The sequence below is a fragment of the Mirounga angustirostris genome, unplaced genomic scaffold (assembly GCF_029215605.1).
Source record: "Mirounga angustirostris isolate CCGP_5_RB_7025 unplaced genomic scaffold, mMirAng1.0.hap1 SCAF_9, whole genome shotgun sequence".
NCBI lineage: Eukaryota > Metazoa > Chordata > Mammalia > Carnivora > Phocidae > Mirounga > Mirounga angustirostris.
This window is the reverse complement of record NW_026991717.1, coordinates 110,938,142-110,958,314: the sequence shown is the minus strand read 5'-3', so window position 1 is coordinate 110,958,314 and position 20,173 is coordinate 110,938,142. Positions and strand designations below refer to the sequence as shown.

Here is a 20,173-nt window from a genome sequence, read left to right as displayed (position 1 = left end):
ATCATGCCAAGTTTCCCAAATATCTGCAGAAATTTCAGTGAAGGACTTACAGTTTTCCTGGTAGTAGGTTTCTGTAAATTAATGGTGATCATTAATTTTACATTTATGGGCTGTGACACTGGAACTGTGTCTTGTCATCTGTCAGAGTCTGTGGATGCATGTGTTCTGGATTTCAATGCTTTGCTGGCTTCCCTGATGCCAATAAATCTGTTGGACAGTTTTAACAGCAGGCAGTGTGATCTGTATGCCAAGAGTTGAATTTTATAAGCCTTACATGTGGGAAAGTGATTGAAAAGACAATCCCAGATCAAGAGAAGTGGCTGTCTCTCAGCATGCCCAAATTTTACTATTTAGGCAGCCCAGAAGAATGTTATTTATTTTAGCTCTAGCTTTTAAGACATAAAATATCTTAAACTGCTTCAAAAAACAAGTTAAGATAGCCAGTCATTAAAATATCAGTTGAAACTATTCTTTTATTAGTGGCTGACCCTCTGGTTCCAGTAACTGCCACTAGTTTCAGTAAGATGAAGGCCCGTTTAGACCAAGACAATTCCCAGGAGCCTTTAGTGTAGACTAGAGAGGGGGCACTGGCATAAATTCAAGTTTTCCAGGCTGTCCTTTGATGGCAAAGATTTTTCTGAATTATAGAAAATCAGAGTTGAAGGGTTATTTGGTTCAAATGCTTGGCTTAATGTAATATTCAAGAACTTGCCCAAGCATTCTTTGTTAAATTCTCCTTCACATTTTATCAGAAACTAGTCTTGATGAACAAATTTCTCAGCTATAAGGTATGTCAACAGTTAATATCTCTGCTGTTCTATTTGAGGTAGTTTCCTTCCTTGTTTGCATGTGAAATTTTGTGGATCAAATGTGGTTCAAATTCTGTTAAAATTACAGTAATGATCATAAAAACAGCTCCTATAACAAAAGATTTTCAAATATAAGGCAATTCCTATATACTGGAGACCCATACACTACAATGTAAGATCCGAACATTACCAAAACAAACGAACAAACAAACAAAAGAGAAAACAAAAACAAAAAAACCCAACCCAACCGGATTAATCTTATAAACATTGCAGAAAATGGGCATGGTTTGTAATACTGCTATAGGAACAGAGCAGTAAGACCTGGTGATGACGTACATCATCAGACTCCCTGATTAGTTCGGTATCTTCTACTTGTACTACTGCATCAGCACCGCAGGGGATTGGAGCACCTGTTGTAACCCGCATGACTTGTCCTGGCATTACTGTCTGAGTCGGCTGAAAATACAAACATGTAAGAAAGAATTGATTTACTTTGCTGTTGCAAAGGAAAAGTCTGCAGGAGATGTATTATTTTTAGAAACAAACCATAAAAGGAAAATCTTAGACTCTTATTCACATTGGTCCAATGTACTAAAACTACCCACAAACAGGTGCATTTACACCAAAGAGGCTTTAACTTGATTTAAGGTAATGACCATTAGACAGATGTCTTTCTTGGTGCCCTGCTCTCCTTTTGAAGAACTGTCACTTACAATTGTCACTATTGTGTTTCACTCAAATAATGTGAATTTTCTTAATATCTATATGTAAAGTGATTTGAGTATCTTTAAGAAAAAAAATGCCATACAACGTGATTTTATGAAAGACAATTATGAAAAATTAACATGTTGTCATTTACTCAGGTTTTGACATTTAAGAATTGTAGTACTTTATTAACTAAACTTTTTGATTTAATAAAGGCAAGTAAAAAATCATTTTAAGTATTTCACTTGAAAATCTTTTAAAACATATTAGTTCATCTTTCAATAATAAAAGTCTAGAAATGTAATTAAGTAATTCAAAATGATTCCAGTGTCTGTAATGATTAAACACTATATCCAAGATTTTCATTATCTGAGCTGTCGTACAGATGGTACAGGAGACTGACCCCAGGACCTGACCTGCAAACTTCTCTCAGCATAGAGAAAAACATATTTCTGTAAGATCTATTTGATAGGTTTGATTTGGACACATAGGCCAATGATTTAGGTCACAGTTGGGAAAAGGAATGCTTCAAATTTCCCCTAAAAGAGAATTCTGAGATAATATTAATTTCCCGATAAAAAAGAGATCTTTCCAAAGATATCTGCTTAAGTATTTAAAATCTTAGGTCACAACAATGTGAATAGACTTAACATTACTGAACTGTACACTTAAAAATGGTTATGATGGTACATTTTATGTTATATATTTTCTACCACATTAACAATTTTTAGGGAATGGTTAAGGAAAAATACCCCTCTACTGGATGTACAAAGCAAAACAGGAAATTTATTAGAACAGCCTTAAAAATCTTTTTTCAATAATATTATTGCTGTAAACAATACCACCAATAGCTAAAATGATCAAACCCTTCAATTTATACTAGATACAGAGTTAAGTGCACTGTTAAAGTCTAGAATATAAGCCCTACAAAGACAGGGATTTGTCTTATTTTTTGTTTGCCTCTCCAGATCACATCTTCATTTTCTATCCTGTGCTATGGCCCAGAGGCTGACCTCTATGGACTGCTTCATCCAGGTTCCCATCACTCTGGCTGCTGATTAGGTTCAACCAATGGGAGTGGTCAACAAGAGATTAGAGGGTAAGACAAAAGGAAAAGTAGGGTTTTCATTCTGCTTGCTCTTTCCCTGCTGGGCTGCAGTTTGGTGATGGCTATATCATCTTTATTACTGAGGGTCACAACTCCTATTGGGTGGCCCTATCTCATAGCTATGAATCTCCTCAGGTCCAGGTACCACTCTTTCCCTTTGCCCCTTTAGACCTAGAGGTGGTTGGTAATGGAGTGTCACTGTTAGTACCCGGGTGCTTAACATTCCCTTGTTGGTTTCCCTTAATCTATTTCTTGGATATAGTCCCTTTAATCACTCCTTTTCCAGAAATATTTATTTCTTTCATACCAAAGCCTAGAACGTGTCTAGCACAAAGTTGGTGTCTAGAATGAATGAATGAACATGTATGATCTCATTAGGTGACAACTACATGAAGTATTCCATCCTTCTTGGCTTAAAACTCCAGTGTTCTCCCTGCTTTTCTCCCACAGCTATTGACAAAAGAGATTCTTGGGATCAGCTCTGGCATTGAGCTATGTATCTTATATTTCCTTATTCAGCTACTTGAATAAAAGACATTACAGGCTTTCGGAATGGTTACATTTTTATGTAATTTTCTACCAAGATGCTGCATAGGGTTTCATATGAAAAGTTTAGGGCCCAAAGCATTAAAATTAAAAAAGAAAATTCAACCTCAATATTACTCATTGTCCAGGACATCTCTTAATGTACTATAGATGGCCATTTTGCAGTGCAGTGATTTTTGATGAAAAGCATTAGTTTTGATATATGTATTTTTTAATAGAGGTACTAATACTGAAACTATCTTTAGAGCCTATGGAACAAAGATATTTAATATAGGTCTAAACAGGCCCTTCTTTTGCTGAAAGTGCCTTTTTGGCTAAGGCAGAAAGCGAATCCTAAAGTGAGTTTCAGGGCAGTTGCTTCTTAAGCTGAAGTGTCTTAGTCTGGAGCCCTGCCTCAATTTAGTCATGTTCAATGTACCATATTCTGTAAATTTACTTTAAGTTTTATTGTGGTTGTACCTGTAATTTTCTCTATTTGTTTTAAATCAACTCTTAAGAAGTGTTTTCGTGTGATTTTTGAACAAAAAATTTGACTCCTCTCTAAGATTAGTAAATCTGATATGTGAAGACTTCCTACCAGCTCACTTAGATGAGAGCCAATGTAAAAGATATTATTGGATATATATATATATATCCACTTAGAGTAAACATATAAACCTCAATTGAATGGAATCAGTTGAAAAACTCTAGGAATACATGAAGTACTTCCTTTAGATTGTTAAGAGTAACAATTCTTTAAGAGTAACTCATTCTTTTTTTATTGCTATACCTTATATGTTTTATATAAAGTAAAAATGGTTAAAATCTTGATTTTTCCTTAATGGAGGTGTTGGGTTTTTTTGAAATTTGCCCAATGACAGCACTTTATAATCATGTAATATTTTCTTTGACAGTGTCCAGTGCTAATCAATAGGACCAAACTATAAGTGATTTAAAGTCAAGTATTTTGGTACACCATAAAAGCATTTTGTAAATCACTATCTCAGTGTATGCAATGGCACCTAATTCTCAAGCATATGTACTTTCAATAAGTGAGCAATTTGGCTCTTTTAAGATCTCTGAGATTGCTATAAAGTCTGTATGATACCTTAGTTATAGATAAAGGACATCACAGATAATTTGAAGAGAAACCCCATTTTCTTGTATAGTTTTCATCTTTTTTTCCCATCGACCTTACAAGAAGTTAGCAACTTTTAAGTTTCATGACTTTTCTTGTGTTCCTAGTTCTCTAGTACAGTTGGAAGTCTTAACTAGTAAATAAGGTTTAAGAAGACCACAAGGCACTTATTAATCTGTTACCTATCTACCTATTTATACTAGGCTTTGACTACCACGAACTATTTGCAGTTTCTTAAACACTCCATGCAATTTTTTAAAACACCTCTGTGTCTTGATTTATACTGTTCTCTTGGCCTGGAATGTACTTTTCTCATTTCTGTTTTTGTAAAATCCTCTTAGGTCCAGCTCCAATGTTATTTTCTTAATCCTGGTAGGATGAAATGCTCAACCTCCCTATTATCCTGCATAGTACATGACTGATAGCATTAGTTTAACACTTAATATATTTAGTTGTCTGTCTCTTTAACTAGATGTAAACTCCTTAAGAGTAGAAATCATATCTTAATCTACTTTATATCCCTAGAACCCAACACAGTGCTTGGTACACATAGTAGGTATGTTTGATAAGTGTTATTAGATAGACTCAACTGAAGACCAGAGACCTAGAATAATTGGTACTTTGTGGCCTTGTTATACAAATGGATGCTTTAGATAACCAACACTGATTGAAATACATATCAAGAAGTCAAGTAAATTATGAGGTCATAATACAAGTCATTTATAAAAAAGGGACCCAGGCCTAGCTGTTCTTTTTGTCAGGAAAACAGTCATGAGGATTTAAATCAGCCTGTGTACAGCACCTAATCACTATAGTGCCAGGCTTGGCTTCAGAGATCTATCCACAGTTCTCTTCAATGCTTGGATGTAGGGATGAGGTAGCCTCATCCTGGGGTCACCAACATGGGCACCATACTTCTCCTATATATGTCCTTAACTTTTCCATATTTTCAGTACATATGGGAGTACATACTAAGCCAAGGAAGAAAAGGCATGGGACATAGCTTTTGCCCAAACCTCCACATTCATTCATTCATATCCTCCTTTATTTTTTTATAATGCTTATGAATGTTGGGTAGTAGCAGAGGAAAAAAGTATCTTGGTCTTCTTCTGGTTCTATTTAATAAGGCAAGAGCTCTTTTAACCAACCTTCAAAATTCACTGGATTAACATATGCTCTCTATTTCCTCTTAAACATAAAGATGCTTACAGCACTGTTTAAGTTTGAGGCTGTTAGACTCTTGTATAATTGTAAAGTACTGCTTTACAGTTCAATTGAGTTTCTTCCCAAACTTGTTTGTGCCAGTTTGTGGCAGCAGTTGCTACTGAATTATGTAATTTAAATAAATATTACATAAATTAATGACATATGAGTGTGAAAAAAATTTTTTTTCCTAGAAAAATTAAGTTAAACCTTTGGAAAAACTCAATTAAAACATTTTGCCAAAAACAACTGTCAAATTAAGTGTGGGTAAAGTAGCTGTAAAAATTGTAAAAACACAATAAAAATCTAGAAGGATTCTATACTTAGATACTTTGCAAATGTCCTTAATTTTTTTACCACTTTAAAGACCAAAACTGGAAATCATGTAAGTGCTTTTGGGTGTGATTTATGTAAGAAAGGCCAGATAGAAATTGAAATAGTAGATACTTGTTAAAATAAAAGTATTAGCTCTCCATCAAATTATTGACAAATAAATGTTCATTTAAGTTAAACTTACATTTATCTTAAAAATATAAAATAATTTTCCACTTGTTTCCAATTAAATGGCCAATTACTAGTCTCAAAAGCATTAAATAAGAGGACTTCTATGGCCCATTAGTGCTTCATTTCTTAATAGAAATATATATATACCTGTTCACTGGCTAGCCCTAGTGAGCAAAGCTAATCTAAGTGATTAGCTTGAGTGGTTAAATAATTGGCTTCTTCTAATTTTTCCTGTTTGTAACACAGGTTGGAGAAAAGTCTGAGAAGATCACCTAGAAACTATAGATCTATTCAGAACATTAATGTTTATATAGGAAGAAAGAATTATCTAATAATAGGGCTGGAAAATGTTTGTGGGGTATGTCTGTGAAACATACCAAAAATACCATGCTGTATATTAAAAGATGCAGATTTCTTTCGGTTAAAAAATAATTATTTTGGCTCTTTCTCATGGGAACCTCCTTTAATCTCTTTGATAACCTGTCTAATTCATCTCTAGTATTTCCATTACAATGATGGTAGAAGGTTAGAATTCAATGCTAAAAGTCCATGAAACTGAAATCTTCAGGGCCTTTCAGGCCTATGAATCTCACCTGCTCACCAGCTTGGGATTCCCCAATGATGAAACGATCTCCTGGACCATCAGCAGCTGTGAGGTGAACAGAACCAAGAACAAACATCAAAATGGACCTATAGCAAGGAATAAGGATCTAGTGTTGGAATTTAAAAATTTGACTCAAATGATCAGATAAAGCTTCAGGAAAATGAATACTTTTCTGATCTCCTAGACCAGATAATGGCGTTATTACTACTGGTTTGATCTTTGTATCCACCATTCAGAAGTACCAGTAGAAATGATTCTAATCATGCTGTTTCTTGGGTGTCACTGGAGATGGTCTTCCTGTTGCTCCATAATTTGATACTTGTACTTTTAATTTTTTTCAAAGATTAATTTATTTAAATGAGAGAGAGAAAGAGCGAGAGAGAGCATGTGAGAGTGGGGGGAGTGGCAGAGGAAGAGAATCTTCAAGCGCACTCCCTGCTGAGAGGCTGATGTGGGCTGATCCTACCACCCATGAGATCATGACTCATGAGATCACGACCTGAGCTGAAAACAAGGGTCAGAAGCTCAGATGACTGAGCCACCCAGGAACCCCAAATACTTGTATTTTTTTTTAAAAGATTTTATTTATTTATTTGAGACAGAGAGAATGAGAAAGAGAGAGCACATGAGAGGGGGGAGGGTCAGAGGCAGAAGCAGGCTCCTTGCCGAGCAGGGAGCCCGATGTGGGATTTGATCCAGGGACTCCAGGATCATGACCTGAGCCGAAGGCAGTCGCTTAACCAACTGAGCCACCCAGGCGCCCAATACTTGTATTTTTTAAATAGAACTATTTCTTCTAGCCTGTACTTCAAATAAATACCCCCCTTTCTATGGGTATATATTTGTGATGTATGTATACACTATCGTGGATATAACTGTCTATACTGATATATTACTATTTATATTCATATTTTTCCACTTTCTACAAATTTCAAGCTATTTCTTACTATTTTCTTATTTATCACCCAGTCTGATTTTCATAATAACTGTCGAGTAGAAAGAACATATCTTCTTTTTTACATTTGACGTTTGAAGGAAATGAGTCACAGAATGAAGGAACTTAGGTTGACAAGTTCTTGTTAGTAGTAGACCTAGGACTAAAACACAGTCCCTTAATTCCCAATACAGCATTTTTTAAAAAAAATAATTGGCCAAAATGCTATTTCTAAATCATAATATATAGGCAGCTGTGCATTACAATTTCCATTGACTATTTATTTTTAAATCAGAAGAAACACTTTCAGAATTGAGATGGAAAAACTTATCCATTTTTTTTCTATATACAGTATATAGAATTACCCCATCCCCCCACCCACCTCCCCTCCAGCAACCCTCAGTTTGTTCCCTGTAGTTAAGAGTCTGTCATGGCTTGTCTCCCTCTGATTTCTTTCCATTCTGTTTTCCCTCCCTTCCCCTATGATCCTCTGCACTGTTTCTTATACTCCACATATGAGTGAAACCATATAACTGTCTTTCTCTGACTGACTTATTTTGCTTGACATAATACCCCCCACTTCCACGTCAATGTAAATGGTAAGTATTCATCCTTTTTGATGGCTGAGTAATATTCCAATGTGTGTGTATATATATACACAGACACATTTCCTTTATCCATTCACCTGTCGATGGACATCTCAGCTCTTTCCAGAGTTTGGCTATTGTGGACATTGCTGCTCTAAGTGTTGAGGCGCAGGTGCCCCTTCGGATCACTACATTTGTTTTTTTTTTTTAAGATTTTATTTATCTGAGAGAGAGAGAATGAGAGAGAGCACATGAGAGGGGGGAGGGTCAGAGGGAGAAGCAGACTCCCCACCGAGCAGGGAGCCTGATGCGGGACTCGATCCAGGGACTCCAGGATCATGACTTGAGCCAAAGGCAGTCGCTTAACCAACTGAGCCACCCAGGCGCCCTCGGATCACTACATTTGTATCTTTGGGGTAAATACCTAGTAGTGCAATTGTTGGGTCATAGGGTAGCTCTATTTTTAACTTTTTCAGGAACCTCCATACTGTTTTCCAGAGTGGCTATACCAGTTTGTATTCCCACCAACAGTGCAAGAGGGTTTCCCTTTTGCCACATCCTCACCAACATCTGTTGTTTCCTGACTTGTTAATTTTAGCCATTCTGACTGGTGTGAGGTGGTATCTCATTGTGGTTTTGATTTGCATTTCCCTGATACCGAGTGATGTTGAGCATTTTTTCATGTGTCTGTTGGCCATTTGTTTGTCTTCTTTGGAGAAATGTCTGTTCATGTTTTCTGCCCATTTCTTGACTGGATTTTTTGGTTTTTGGGTGTTGAGTTTGATAAGTTCTTTATAGATCTTGGATACTAGCCCTTTATCTGATAAGTCATTTGCAAATATCTTCTCCCATTCCGTAGGTTGTCTTTTAGTTTTGTCGACTGTTTCTTTTGCTGTGCAAAAACTTTTTATCCTGATGAAGTCCCAATAGTTCATTTTTGCTTATGTTTCCCTTGCCTCAGCAAATTATTAAGCCTTTCTCTAAACTTCAGTTTTCTTGTTGATAAAAATTGGGATAATACTTTAAAAATAATATCTTTTAAAGCTTTTTAATTCTTTCATTCATTCACTAAATTTCTATACAGTGTTCTATGTCTTAAGTGTCATATCAGATGCTGGGACAGAATGGAGTAAAACCAGCACACATGGTTTCTATTCTAATGCAGCTGTGATGTTTTTCAAAATCTGGACCAAATATGGAGGTGGACTGTAAAGTAAACTTGTAAACAATTTTTAAAATGAGAATGAATAGAAATATATTTCATCACACATGGTAAGGATGAATATTGTTTCATGAAACTTATTTTTATTTATATGTGTACATAGGTACATTTATATATTGTATATGTTATATATTTATATTTTAAGATTTTATTTATTTGACAGAGAGAGACACAGCGAGACAGGGAACACAAGCAGGGGCAGTGGGAGAGGGAGAAGCAGGCTTCCCGCAGAGCAGGGAGCCTGATGTGGGGCTCGATCCCAGAACCCTGGGATCATGACCTGAGCCAAAGGCAGATGCCTAAAGGCTGAGCTACCCAGGCGCCCCATGTTATATATGTTATATGTGTGTGTATAATGTATTTAATGTGTGTCTTCTTATGGGTGGGGTTAAAGCCATTGATGTAGTGGAGGAGATGGATATTAATCAAATAATCACACTAATGAATATATAAATGCAAATTATGAAAACCATTCTAAAGGAAAGGAATATAATTTTATGAGATCATACAATGAAAGTGCCTGAAGTATACTGGAGGGTCAGGGAAAGCCACCTTGATAAAACGATTTCTGGTTTGAATATGAAGGATGAATAAAAGGTAAGTAGGCAAAAGGGGTATGTGAGTGTGTGAGAGAGAGAGAGAAAAGAAGAGGGGGAGGGAAGGAAGGAAGGAGGGAGGGAGAAGGAGAAATATGAAGTGGAAATGCTCCATCTAAAGATCTTCACCTATGTGCAAAGGCCTCTGGTTCATATCTTCCTTATATGTTATGCCCTAGCCACTCTCAATTTCTAGAACTGTAGCTCCCTGAGAATACCAAGATGACTCATATTTCAGCTCCATAATATATGTTACTTTCATTGCTCGGAGTGTCCTTTTTTTTAATCTGTGCCTTCTGATTAAAGACTTCTTAGCTTTTAAGACTCAGCTCAAGTGTCACCTTTTCTATGAAGTCATACCTGACTCCTCTTCCTTCAAGAGTCAGCTACTTTCTCTTTTGTTTCCCCAGCGTATTCCCTAAATAACCCTAATTATGGCTTTTTAATTATTTGCAATTATTTGCTTATTTGTCTCAGGGGAATCCGTAGCACTTTCTGCATAATAGGTATTCAATAAAATTTCAATATGTGAAGTATTAAAAATGTTCAATAAATGAATATGGCTTCTAAGAATCTATTTAGAAGGATGCATGCATACATGAACAAATAAATAATATTTCTCAACACAAAATGCTACATTTTGAATGCCTTCCATTTCCTGCTGGTTTATGTATATAGTTTTCAAATGTGAGTCAACATTGACTGTCTTTAGAATGTTTAGAAAGACTGCTCTGGTTAATTTTATATAATAATTCGGATATAGAATAGTGCCTAGCTTATCACTGATTTTCAATAAATATTTGTTAAAAGAATAAAGAAATGAATTTGGCATTTCCATAATACTTAGGTGGGGAGTTTGTAAACTGATTTGTACATATTAGTATTGTGTTTTCTAAGTTTTCTTGAATAATTTCAAAAATGTGTATGCTTTATTTCTTCAGCTAGATTACGAGCTCCTTAGATACAAGGATCACTTCCTTTATTTTTTTTAAAGATTTTATTTATTTATTCATGAGAGACGTGGGGGCGGGGGGAGAGAGAGAGAGAGGCAGAGGGAGAAGCAGGCTCCCCGAGGAGAAGGGAGCCTGATACAGGACTCAATCCCAGGACCCTGGGATCACGACCTGAGCCGAAGGCAGACGCTTAACCGACTGAGCCACCCAGGTGCCCCATTTATTTCTTTTTTGAAACCCTCTGCTCTTCAACCTTCTTCCTGTCTCCTGCTTCCGACACATGCAAATACACCTACACTCAAAATGCCTTATATCAATATTGTGCACAAATGCTCCAAATAAATGTCACTGAATAATGAGTGGCTGGAGATCATTTGGGGCAAGTCTGCTATAGAGTGTCAAGAAGGCCAACATCTGAAAGAGTCCTTAAATGAGTCTAAGGAGGAAAGGTACACTGACTGGAGAGAGAATATGTGCTCACTTACACTATGTTCTTCACCTTGCCCTGAAAATTTCTATCTGGGAAACATGTCTCTATATTGCTAGCTAAAGAAGGCTCAGTCAAACCACATTATAGAAGGCTCTTGGTAGCAAGAGAGAAGTTGTTTTTATTATTTCCTTTATAACAGTACTTCTCAACCCTCAATGTGCATACAAATCACCTGGAGATCTTGTTAAAACACAGATTCTGATCCACTAGGTCGGGATAAGGCTTGAGGTTCTACATTTCGAACAAGCTGATGTTGATGGTGCTGGTTAATGAACTACCCTTTTTGAGGAGCAGAGCACTCTAAGAGTGAATTGAATATAGACAAATTCAGACTTAAAGAAAACATAAGGAGTAAAAAATTAGTGAACTACAACAGAAATCCTGATTTTACATTATCACAAGGCTCACTATTTCTTAAAAAGACAGAAAAATAATGATCTATCTAACTTGCTGATATTTATTTTAAAATATCTATTAAAGAGACAGGTAAAAGAAAAGTTGCCATTTTTAAGATGAATTCTACAAGCTTGGGTGGGAAGGAGCAGAAGTGGAGGTATGTTTGCACATGAATCTAAAGCTTGGAAAGAAAGAAACTAAGTAAGCCACAGTATGCCATTAGAAAAGATGGATGGATTCCAAGGATTACTGTAGAGGCTTAGAACCCCCTCTCCCCACATTTAGAAATTTCTCTTAATGAGTTTTCTTTTCTTTTTTGTAATTGTAGAATTTAATTTGAAGGAAGTGATAAAAACCAATATAAACCAAATTATATAATGCAGCAAATGCATTATATAACTGATTCATAATGCTCAATGCTAGACCCTGAAGTTGCTCCCACTTCTACCTTCTTTTTTTAATGTCCAGAAAACACTTTAGTCTTCTTCACCTGTTTATTTAAAGATCATATCATTTTTAAATGAATACCATTAGATAACTATTTATTGTGGCAATGATCTTCCTTGAGCCCTTTACCATAGAACTATCTTTCATTTTCATTTTCCAGCCATATGGGAACTCCTTTTATGCCTCTTGAGACACTTTTTAGCTATATGTATTTTCAATAATAAAGAGTTTTGACATTTCCATGGTAGGATTGAATAAACTGAGACTATAGAGATGGCATAACTTTCAGAGGTCCTAGGAAATATCTTTGACAGAATAATCAGACAGAGGGATTAAGAATTAATTATGGAACCAAACTGTCTAAGACTTGATAATAGGCAACAGGGTAGTAGTATTTATGTGTATACTGAAATTAAGATTATAGAAAGTGTTGGGTGGGGCAAGGGAAGGTGATAAGACTAGCACAGCAGGATTAATACTTGCTGCAATTATACTGAGGAATTAAATCAGGTGAGTTGTTTGGAATTTTAAATCTGTGGCTTTTTCTTATGGAAAGCAGGAAGTTAAGAGTAGGACAGGTGAGTGAGCAAGCATTTTGAATTTTTTACCATCATCTTCCAGGAAAAAAATGCCCATTTATTGTTAGTATTGGGAAAAGAGATACTATTTCCTTAAATACAGTATTTTAAGTTTTTTGGAATTGACCAAAATTAATTAATTCAAATATCTCTGTTCACTTGAGTAATATTCCCACATCATAAGGCCCTCTTCTTTATCCAGAGTGACTTATAGTGAAAGGCAACAGGTTATCAAATGGAAAACCAGCTGTGGCCAGGGATTTAGGTGGAAGAAATAGAAACCCAGAACATGGCTTTTGTAAAAGAACAAAAGCTCTAAATCAAAGAGGTGATACTGAATTTTAGTATGCACTTTAACCAACTGGGAGGAAGTACACAAAATGTTAATAGTGGCTAGGCAGTGAGATAATGGGTAATTTTAAAATGTTCTTTTTAATTTTCTGTATTTTTCATAAGTATGTATTTCATTCAGAACGTAAAAAAGAAAAATTTAAAATTTACTTTACCCCAGTGGCAAAGATTTGTCTTATATCCTTCCAGAATTGTTTGTTACACGTGGTTCTCAAAATAATTAGTGGCTTGTTCAGACTTTTCCCTCTTTCTAAATCATCTCTGTAAAACAAGTTCTGGAAGGGATAATATGCCTTTTGAATTGAAAAGTTTTAAGAAAGCTGAATTTGGGATGTGAGGTACTTTTGCCTTTATTAACATCTACAAAAAAACTGTGAGATAATAGGCATCCATATCTCTAGGGGAAGGTGGAAATGCATCGAGATGATGAGCTTAATCAGTGTGAAGGGAGAAATAACTCTTCAAAAATATTAATAAAAGTATTGTATTGATCTTAATTAAGTGATAACATGCTACTTTCATTTTATCTTTCAAATTCATTCCATCCTTGGGAGAGGTCAATTGTTAAGACTTGAGCCTGTCACCTTCTCCCTCTGTCAGCACCCAAAATAAATCTTTCCCTTTCTCTTTTACAAAAAAAAAAAGTTCATTCCATCCTGAATGCAGTTTTAGGTTTATTAGGTTACAGGTCTTCCTATTATATCATGATTACTTGATTCCTGCCTTCTTTAAACTCTTTAAACTCTATTTTTTCTTTCTTTCTTTTTTTAAAGCCGTTCTTATTTCTTATTTGCTCAGTCATTTTTTACTGTCTTGATTTTTCAACCCACATACCTTAAAGCAAGTGATCCTCCAACTGGTTTGGAGTGTTATGCCACATGTTTCTGAAGGATACTGGCTAATGCTTAGTGATCCAGAGCAAGTTAGCAACCTCTTTACACCTACAGGGTTAGCAATGCTCACAGGTGCCACTGGTTATTACTGGAAGGCCTACGGCAAAGGCAGAGGAGAAGAAAAAAGGGAAAATAAAGGGAGTGGGGAGAAAGGAATGGGAGTAAAGGAAGACAAGGGTGGAGAGAAGGTACACGAAGTAGAGAGCCACAACAGCTTCAAGGATGTTCTTTACCAAACACTGCCTGTGGGCAGTGTCTAACACAGAAAAGACTGGGACCACGCCTCTTTGTTCATCGATGGCTTCTGCTGCCTTAATTATGATGTTGGTATATATACACAGACACAGCAAACATTCCCACTTTTGAGATTTAACCATATCCATAATGGTTATCTGTTATGTATTATGTCTCTGTTATATATTCTGTATCTTGGAGATAGCAACACTTCACAGGAAAGAAATAATGTGAACAAGCTGTGTAATAGTCTGTTGGAACGTTTTATATTGTGAGATGTTAGATGTTTTTTATTTGTGTGTGTGTGTGAAATAGCTAAAAACACCACCATTTCAAAACAAAAGAATAAATAAGATATCAGATGGTAATTTTATATAAAATTTCTTTGGTAGATTCTATGGTAGCAGAAAGGCTCTTCTAGGGCTCATGTAGGCTAATCACTCTTTTTGGCAACTAGAAAAGCTAAGAGCAATAGTTTCTTTTTATTGAGCTGCTGCTATTTCATGCAAAAATCACAGAACAACATTCTGTTTGAGAATAATTGTCTCAAATAATTTATTTTCTCCCTTTCTCCTTCTTTATATTACCAAGAATGTAAAAAATAGACTTTTTTATCCCTTTGGTATTTCATTTGCTAAAGTTGTCTATTCTACTCTGGAAGTAAGACTTCTTTTTCATTTTATAGTAATCCTATATGGCTACCAATTATAAATTCAAAACAACTGAAATTTTATTTAATTAGTTAATTTATTTATTTTTAAAGATTTTATTTATTTATTTGACAGAGAGAGACAAAGTGAGAGAGGGAACACAAGCAGGGGACGTGGGAGAGGGAGAAGCAGGCTTCCTGCTGAGCAGGGAGCCCGATGCGGGGCTCGATCCCAGGACCCTGGGATCATGACCTGAGCCGAAGGCAGACGCTTAGCGACTGAGCCACCCAGGTGCCAGAACTGAAATTTTAGTTGGAGAACAAAAAACAAGAAGAGCCAATGAAGCTATCAGAAGATTGAAATAATTTTCTTTCTGGACAATATTCATTATAATAAGCACTGTAGAAGGAATAAGTTTGGAAGAAAAAAATCATAAGAGCTACTGGGGATTTGTTATTCATGTTTTCAGAAATACTCTAATTTAGTGAGATCAAGCTGAATGAGATACATCCAAAATAGTATCCCCAAGAAAGAATACACTAGTAGAAATTAATCTTTCTACCACTTTATTTACATAGAATAGGAGAGTAACAATTCAAATAAATGTTAACCTTTTTTTTCAGAAATGATCTATGGAAATGTGCTTATCATAATGATAGTGATAATAATAGTTACCATTATCAAACATTTTATAAGACAATTACTGAGTGCTTATTTTTGGTGCCAGATAATTTACTAAGGCTTTCTAGGGTCTCATTCAATCCTCACAACTTGTTGGGATAAGTATTGTTATAATTATCATCATTTTACAGATGAGACAACTGAAGCTCAAAAAGTTTAAGTAATTTGCTCAAAGTTATAAAGGTGTAACTAGTACTGGGATCCAGATCACCCTTACTTCGCTTTTCAAAGCCCATAACCATAACCATTTGCTATAGTGCCTCCAACACAAAAAGATACCACTAAGAAATCGTGATGGGACATGGAGGAGATGAATGAATATATTTAATTATAAAAATGAAATTATTTCAATGGCTAGATAGAGTAAAAACAACAACAAACAAGTTAGAGACTCCCTAAAGAACCATTAAAAAGGAACTGGCCTTCTTAACAGCTCTGATAAGCTGGGAAATGTTTTTAGACATTTCTTCAATGGTATCAGCCTTGAGTTAATAACCAATAATAGTTTCTAAGTAATTCCATTGCATTTCATTTTGGGTTCTTAGATTAGACTTTAAGCAGGCAATTGCTATTTAGTATATGCTTTTAACCTTTATGCAATCTCAGGGAACTCCACAGGTATGAGCTGCTGGTACCATAGGAGGTTTCAGAGCTTTGAAATACAGCTCTTCCAGGGAATTAGAGGGTTTCCCTGTGCTTGCTTTTTATGAAGCCCTTATTGATGTTTGAGTTTAAAACAGAAGAAAAGCCCACCCTACATGATTCCTGTGTTGGGAATCTGCTCTTCTTTTTTGGACCACATAAATGTTTTCAACTAGAAAACATGGAAAACTTCCAGACCAAGACTGTCTGCTACCTGGTATGTAGAGAGGTCAAAAGAATAAATTATGGTACAGTGTTTCTATCAATTTCTACACATTTGTCAACAAACATTTTCAAGTAATGACAGTACTTTCACTGAAAAGTTTTAATCCAGATTGTTATCTATGAATAAAATTATTTTGATAACCAGGCAGGAAAAAAGTGTAAAACTCATTGGGTGCCTAGGCTGAGCAAAATATCTGAAAAAAAAAAAAATACAGTGTGAGTACGATGATACTCAAAGTCACAATATATTTACCTCGGACAGCATAGCCATCTTTTACTGATGCTGGAAAGGGGGGTAGGTTGTCTTTTGCATATACATCTTGAGCAAGGACTCTCCCCATTCCATCTGAAAAAAGAGAAAATAAGAAAAATATTGATTTTGAGAGCAATGGGTTAAACAGGCAGTCATAAACAAGGTGGATAAGTGCCTGTCTGACAAAGCTTATACATGGGCTCAGTCAGACCTCCTGATTTCTATCCCAAGGAGTTGAAGACAGAAGGAAGAGATGTATCCTTGTGTCTGAAATGAAAGATTAGATTCAGTCAATTAATAGTTATGCTTGCAGAGATTATTTGAATATGAGCAGCTACACAGTCATCAAACATGTGTTCAATTTGTTGTGTCATTAATCCTTTAACAACCCAAAGAAGACTTCCTTTAAAAAGCCAATTCTTGAACATTTTCATATTTGTTGATCTGGTAATTTCACTTCTAGAAATCTATCCTAAGAAAATAGATAAATCTTTATGCACATGTTTATTTTAGTTGTTTACATTAGTGAGAAAAGTAAAATAAAAAGATCAATAATATAGAAATTTAAGTAGACAATGATCTATCCTTATGATAAAATATTATGCAGGTTAAAGTAATATTTATGAAGAATATTCATTGACCAGGAAAATTCTTATGACACATATTTAAAAAACATACGGAATTGCACATGTAGTGTATAATCTTTACTATGTTAAGATAGATGTGTACATGTCAACAGAAAAAGATGAGAAGGGCATACATGAAAATATAAAGCATTTGTTATTTTAGTATATTAGAATTATGTAATGATTTCCCTTTGCTATACTTTTCTGAAATTTTCCAAGTTTTTTTTTTTAATATTTTATTTATTTATTTGACAGAGAGAGAGAGCACAAGTAGGCAGAGCAGCAGGCAGAGGGAGGGAGAAACAGGCTCCCCGCTGAGCAGGGAGCCTGATGCGGGGCTTGATCCCAGAACCCTGGGATCATGACTGGAGCTGAAGGTAGCCGCTTAACCGACTGAGCCACCCAGGCACCCCCCAAGTTTTTTATAATGATCAAATGTCATTTTTATATAAAGGAAGTTTTTTTTTTCTTAGGAATTTTAGCCTTTGATTTTGGCTTTATTAACCTAAAAAAATTTGTGATTACAAATAAGCAGAGGGCCAGTAACCTGTCTTGTGAAATGACTATTCAAACTACTCTGGATAAAAATCATTTTCAGCTAGAGCTTAGGAATTTGAACTAGTGCCGAAAAGAATAAAGTTTCAAGAGTCATGACCAATTCCTTAAATCTTCTAGTCAGAATCTGTCTTTATTATTATTATTTCAAAGAGGCAAAATAATAACAAATAGGAGATGGAGAAGGAAGAAGAGGGGAAGGAAAAAAAATCAAGCTTGTCTCCAAAGACTATAATACAGGACTTGATTTACATAAGATGTTCATATAATTGTTTCCAGAACTAGATGGGAGTCTTTTTGTCTGTTTGTTTAGTTTTTTGTTTTTGGCTTTGTCCTTCTTGCCACCCAAGGCCTCTGATTTCCAGATCCCAGGACCTAGAAGTAAGTATCGAGAGATTTTTAGTTTTGTACTCTGATCCAGTGACAGTGATACTCTTTCCTTTTAGGGAGGTGACAGCTGAATTGGAAGGGAGAACTTCTTAGCAGATTCTAGCTTCAGATATTCCTAGAAGGTTGTAGCTATTCTGGAGCTATTCTGGAGCTACCCTGGAGCTATGGACCTTTATTTCGTAAGTCCAGGGAAGTGGTGAAACCAGAGTCTAGTTTGGATTCACTTATACAAAATTAACTGCCAAATGAAGCTACAAGATAGTTCCTGATGGTATTTGCCCAGGATCACAATAAACCTCCTGGGGTGGCTCCTTGCCTGGAACTAATCTGGCCTGGGGTGGTTCATGAAAATGTAAACTCTACCCTAGCTTAGATCCTAAGAGAATGACTTTGCTAGGATTTTGAATAGCTCATTAATAGTAATAGTTAATAATAAAAGATAGCACAAGGATATTAAGAAGTATATACTTCCAGGTACAAAATAACTGGTTTGCCTGGGTCTTCAGCTTACAGATGGCATATCATGAGACTGAACAGTATCCATAATCATGGGAGCCAATTCCTCACAATAAATCTCATCATGTATATATTCCTATTGGTTCTGTTTCTTTGGAGAACCCTAACTAATACAAATGGAACAGAATAGAAAGTTCAGAAATAAACTTTTGTGTATATGGTCAAATGATCTTCAATGGGGAAAGGACAGTTTTTTCACAAATGGTGTTGGTGTTGGGAAAACTGGATATCCACATGCAAAAGAATGAAGTTGGACCCTTACTTTACACCATATATAAAAACTAACTCAAAATGGATTAAAGAACTAAACATAAAACCTAAAACTGTAACATTCTTAGAAGAAAAGATACAGGAAAACTTTATGACGTTAGATTTGGTAATGATTTTTTTTTATAGCGGTGATGAATAGATAAAATGTTTTCTTTATTTTTTCTGATTTTATAATGAAACATTTCTCCCAAACATTTCTGATTTTATAATGAAACATTTCTCCCCATTTTGTAAGTGGGCCTCAGTTTTTTAAAAGTTTTTATTTCAATTCCAGTTAGTTAACATACAGTGTAACATTAGTTTCAGGTGTACAATATAGTGATTCAATACTTCCATACATCACCAACGCTCATTGCAACAAGTGCACTTCTTAAACCCCTTCACCTATTTAACCCATCCCCCTACCCACCTCCCTTCTGGTAGCCATCTAGTTTGTTCTCTATAGTTAAGAGTCTGTTTCTCAGTTTTGGTAATGACTTCTTGAGTATGACACCGAAGGCACAGGCAACTAAAGCAAACATAGACAAATGGGGCTACATCAAATTTAAAAACTTTTGTGCATCACTACTGGGCATTTACCCCCAAAATATAAAAACACTAATTCAAAGGGATACATGCACCCCTATGTTTATTGCAGCATTATTTAAATAGCCAAATTATGCAAGCAGCCTATGTCTACTGACAGATGAATGGATAAAGAAGATGTGGTGTGTATATACACAATGGAATATCATTCAGCCATAAAAAGAATGAAATCTTGCCATTTTCAACAACATGGATGGAGCTAGAGAGCATAATGGCAAAGCGAAATAAGTCAGTCAGAAAAAGACAAATACCATATGATTTCACTCATATGTGGAATTTAAGAAACAAAACAAACACAGAGAGAGACACATACCAAGAAACAGACTCTTAACTATAGAGAACAAACTGCAGATTACCAGAGGGGAGGTGGGTGGAGGGATGGGTGAAAAAGTGATGGGGGATTAAAGAGTACACTTATCATGATGAGCATTGAGTGAATCACTATGCTATACACTTGAAACTAATACAACACTCTATGTTAATTACACTGGAGTTAAATAAAA

The 20,173-nt window shown here is 35.5% G+C and overlaps 1 protein-coding gene across 14 annotated transcripts in view; it reads right to left on the bottom strand.

Moving 5' to 3' along the window:
- GPHN (gephyrin) overlaps positions 1-20,173 on the bottom strand; it is a 624,049-nt gene that overhangs the window by 83,648 nt on the left and 520,228 nt on the right. For 9 of the 14 annotated variants that reach the window (XM_064571194.1, XM_064571189.1, XM_064571195.1 and 6 more), the window contains 3 exons: positions 16,729-16,821; positions 6,586-6,641; positions 1,146-1,265 (listed from right to left, as the gene is read on the bottom strand). In XM_064571194.1, the coding sequence (XP_064427264.1) occupies positions 1,146-1,265; positions 6,586-6,641; positions 16,729-16,821 (269 nt within the window). Of the gene's footprint in view, positions 1-1,130; positions 1,266-6,585; positions 6,642-16,728; positions 16,822-20,173 lie in introns of all 14 variants that reach the window. The other 5 variants (XM_064571187.1, XM_064571182.1, XM_064571190.1 and 2 more) reach the window with 1 other exon arrangement.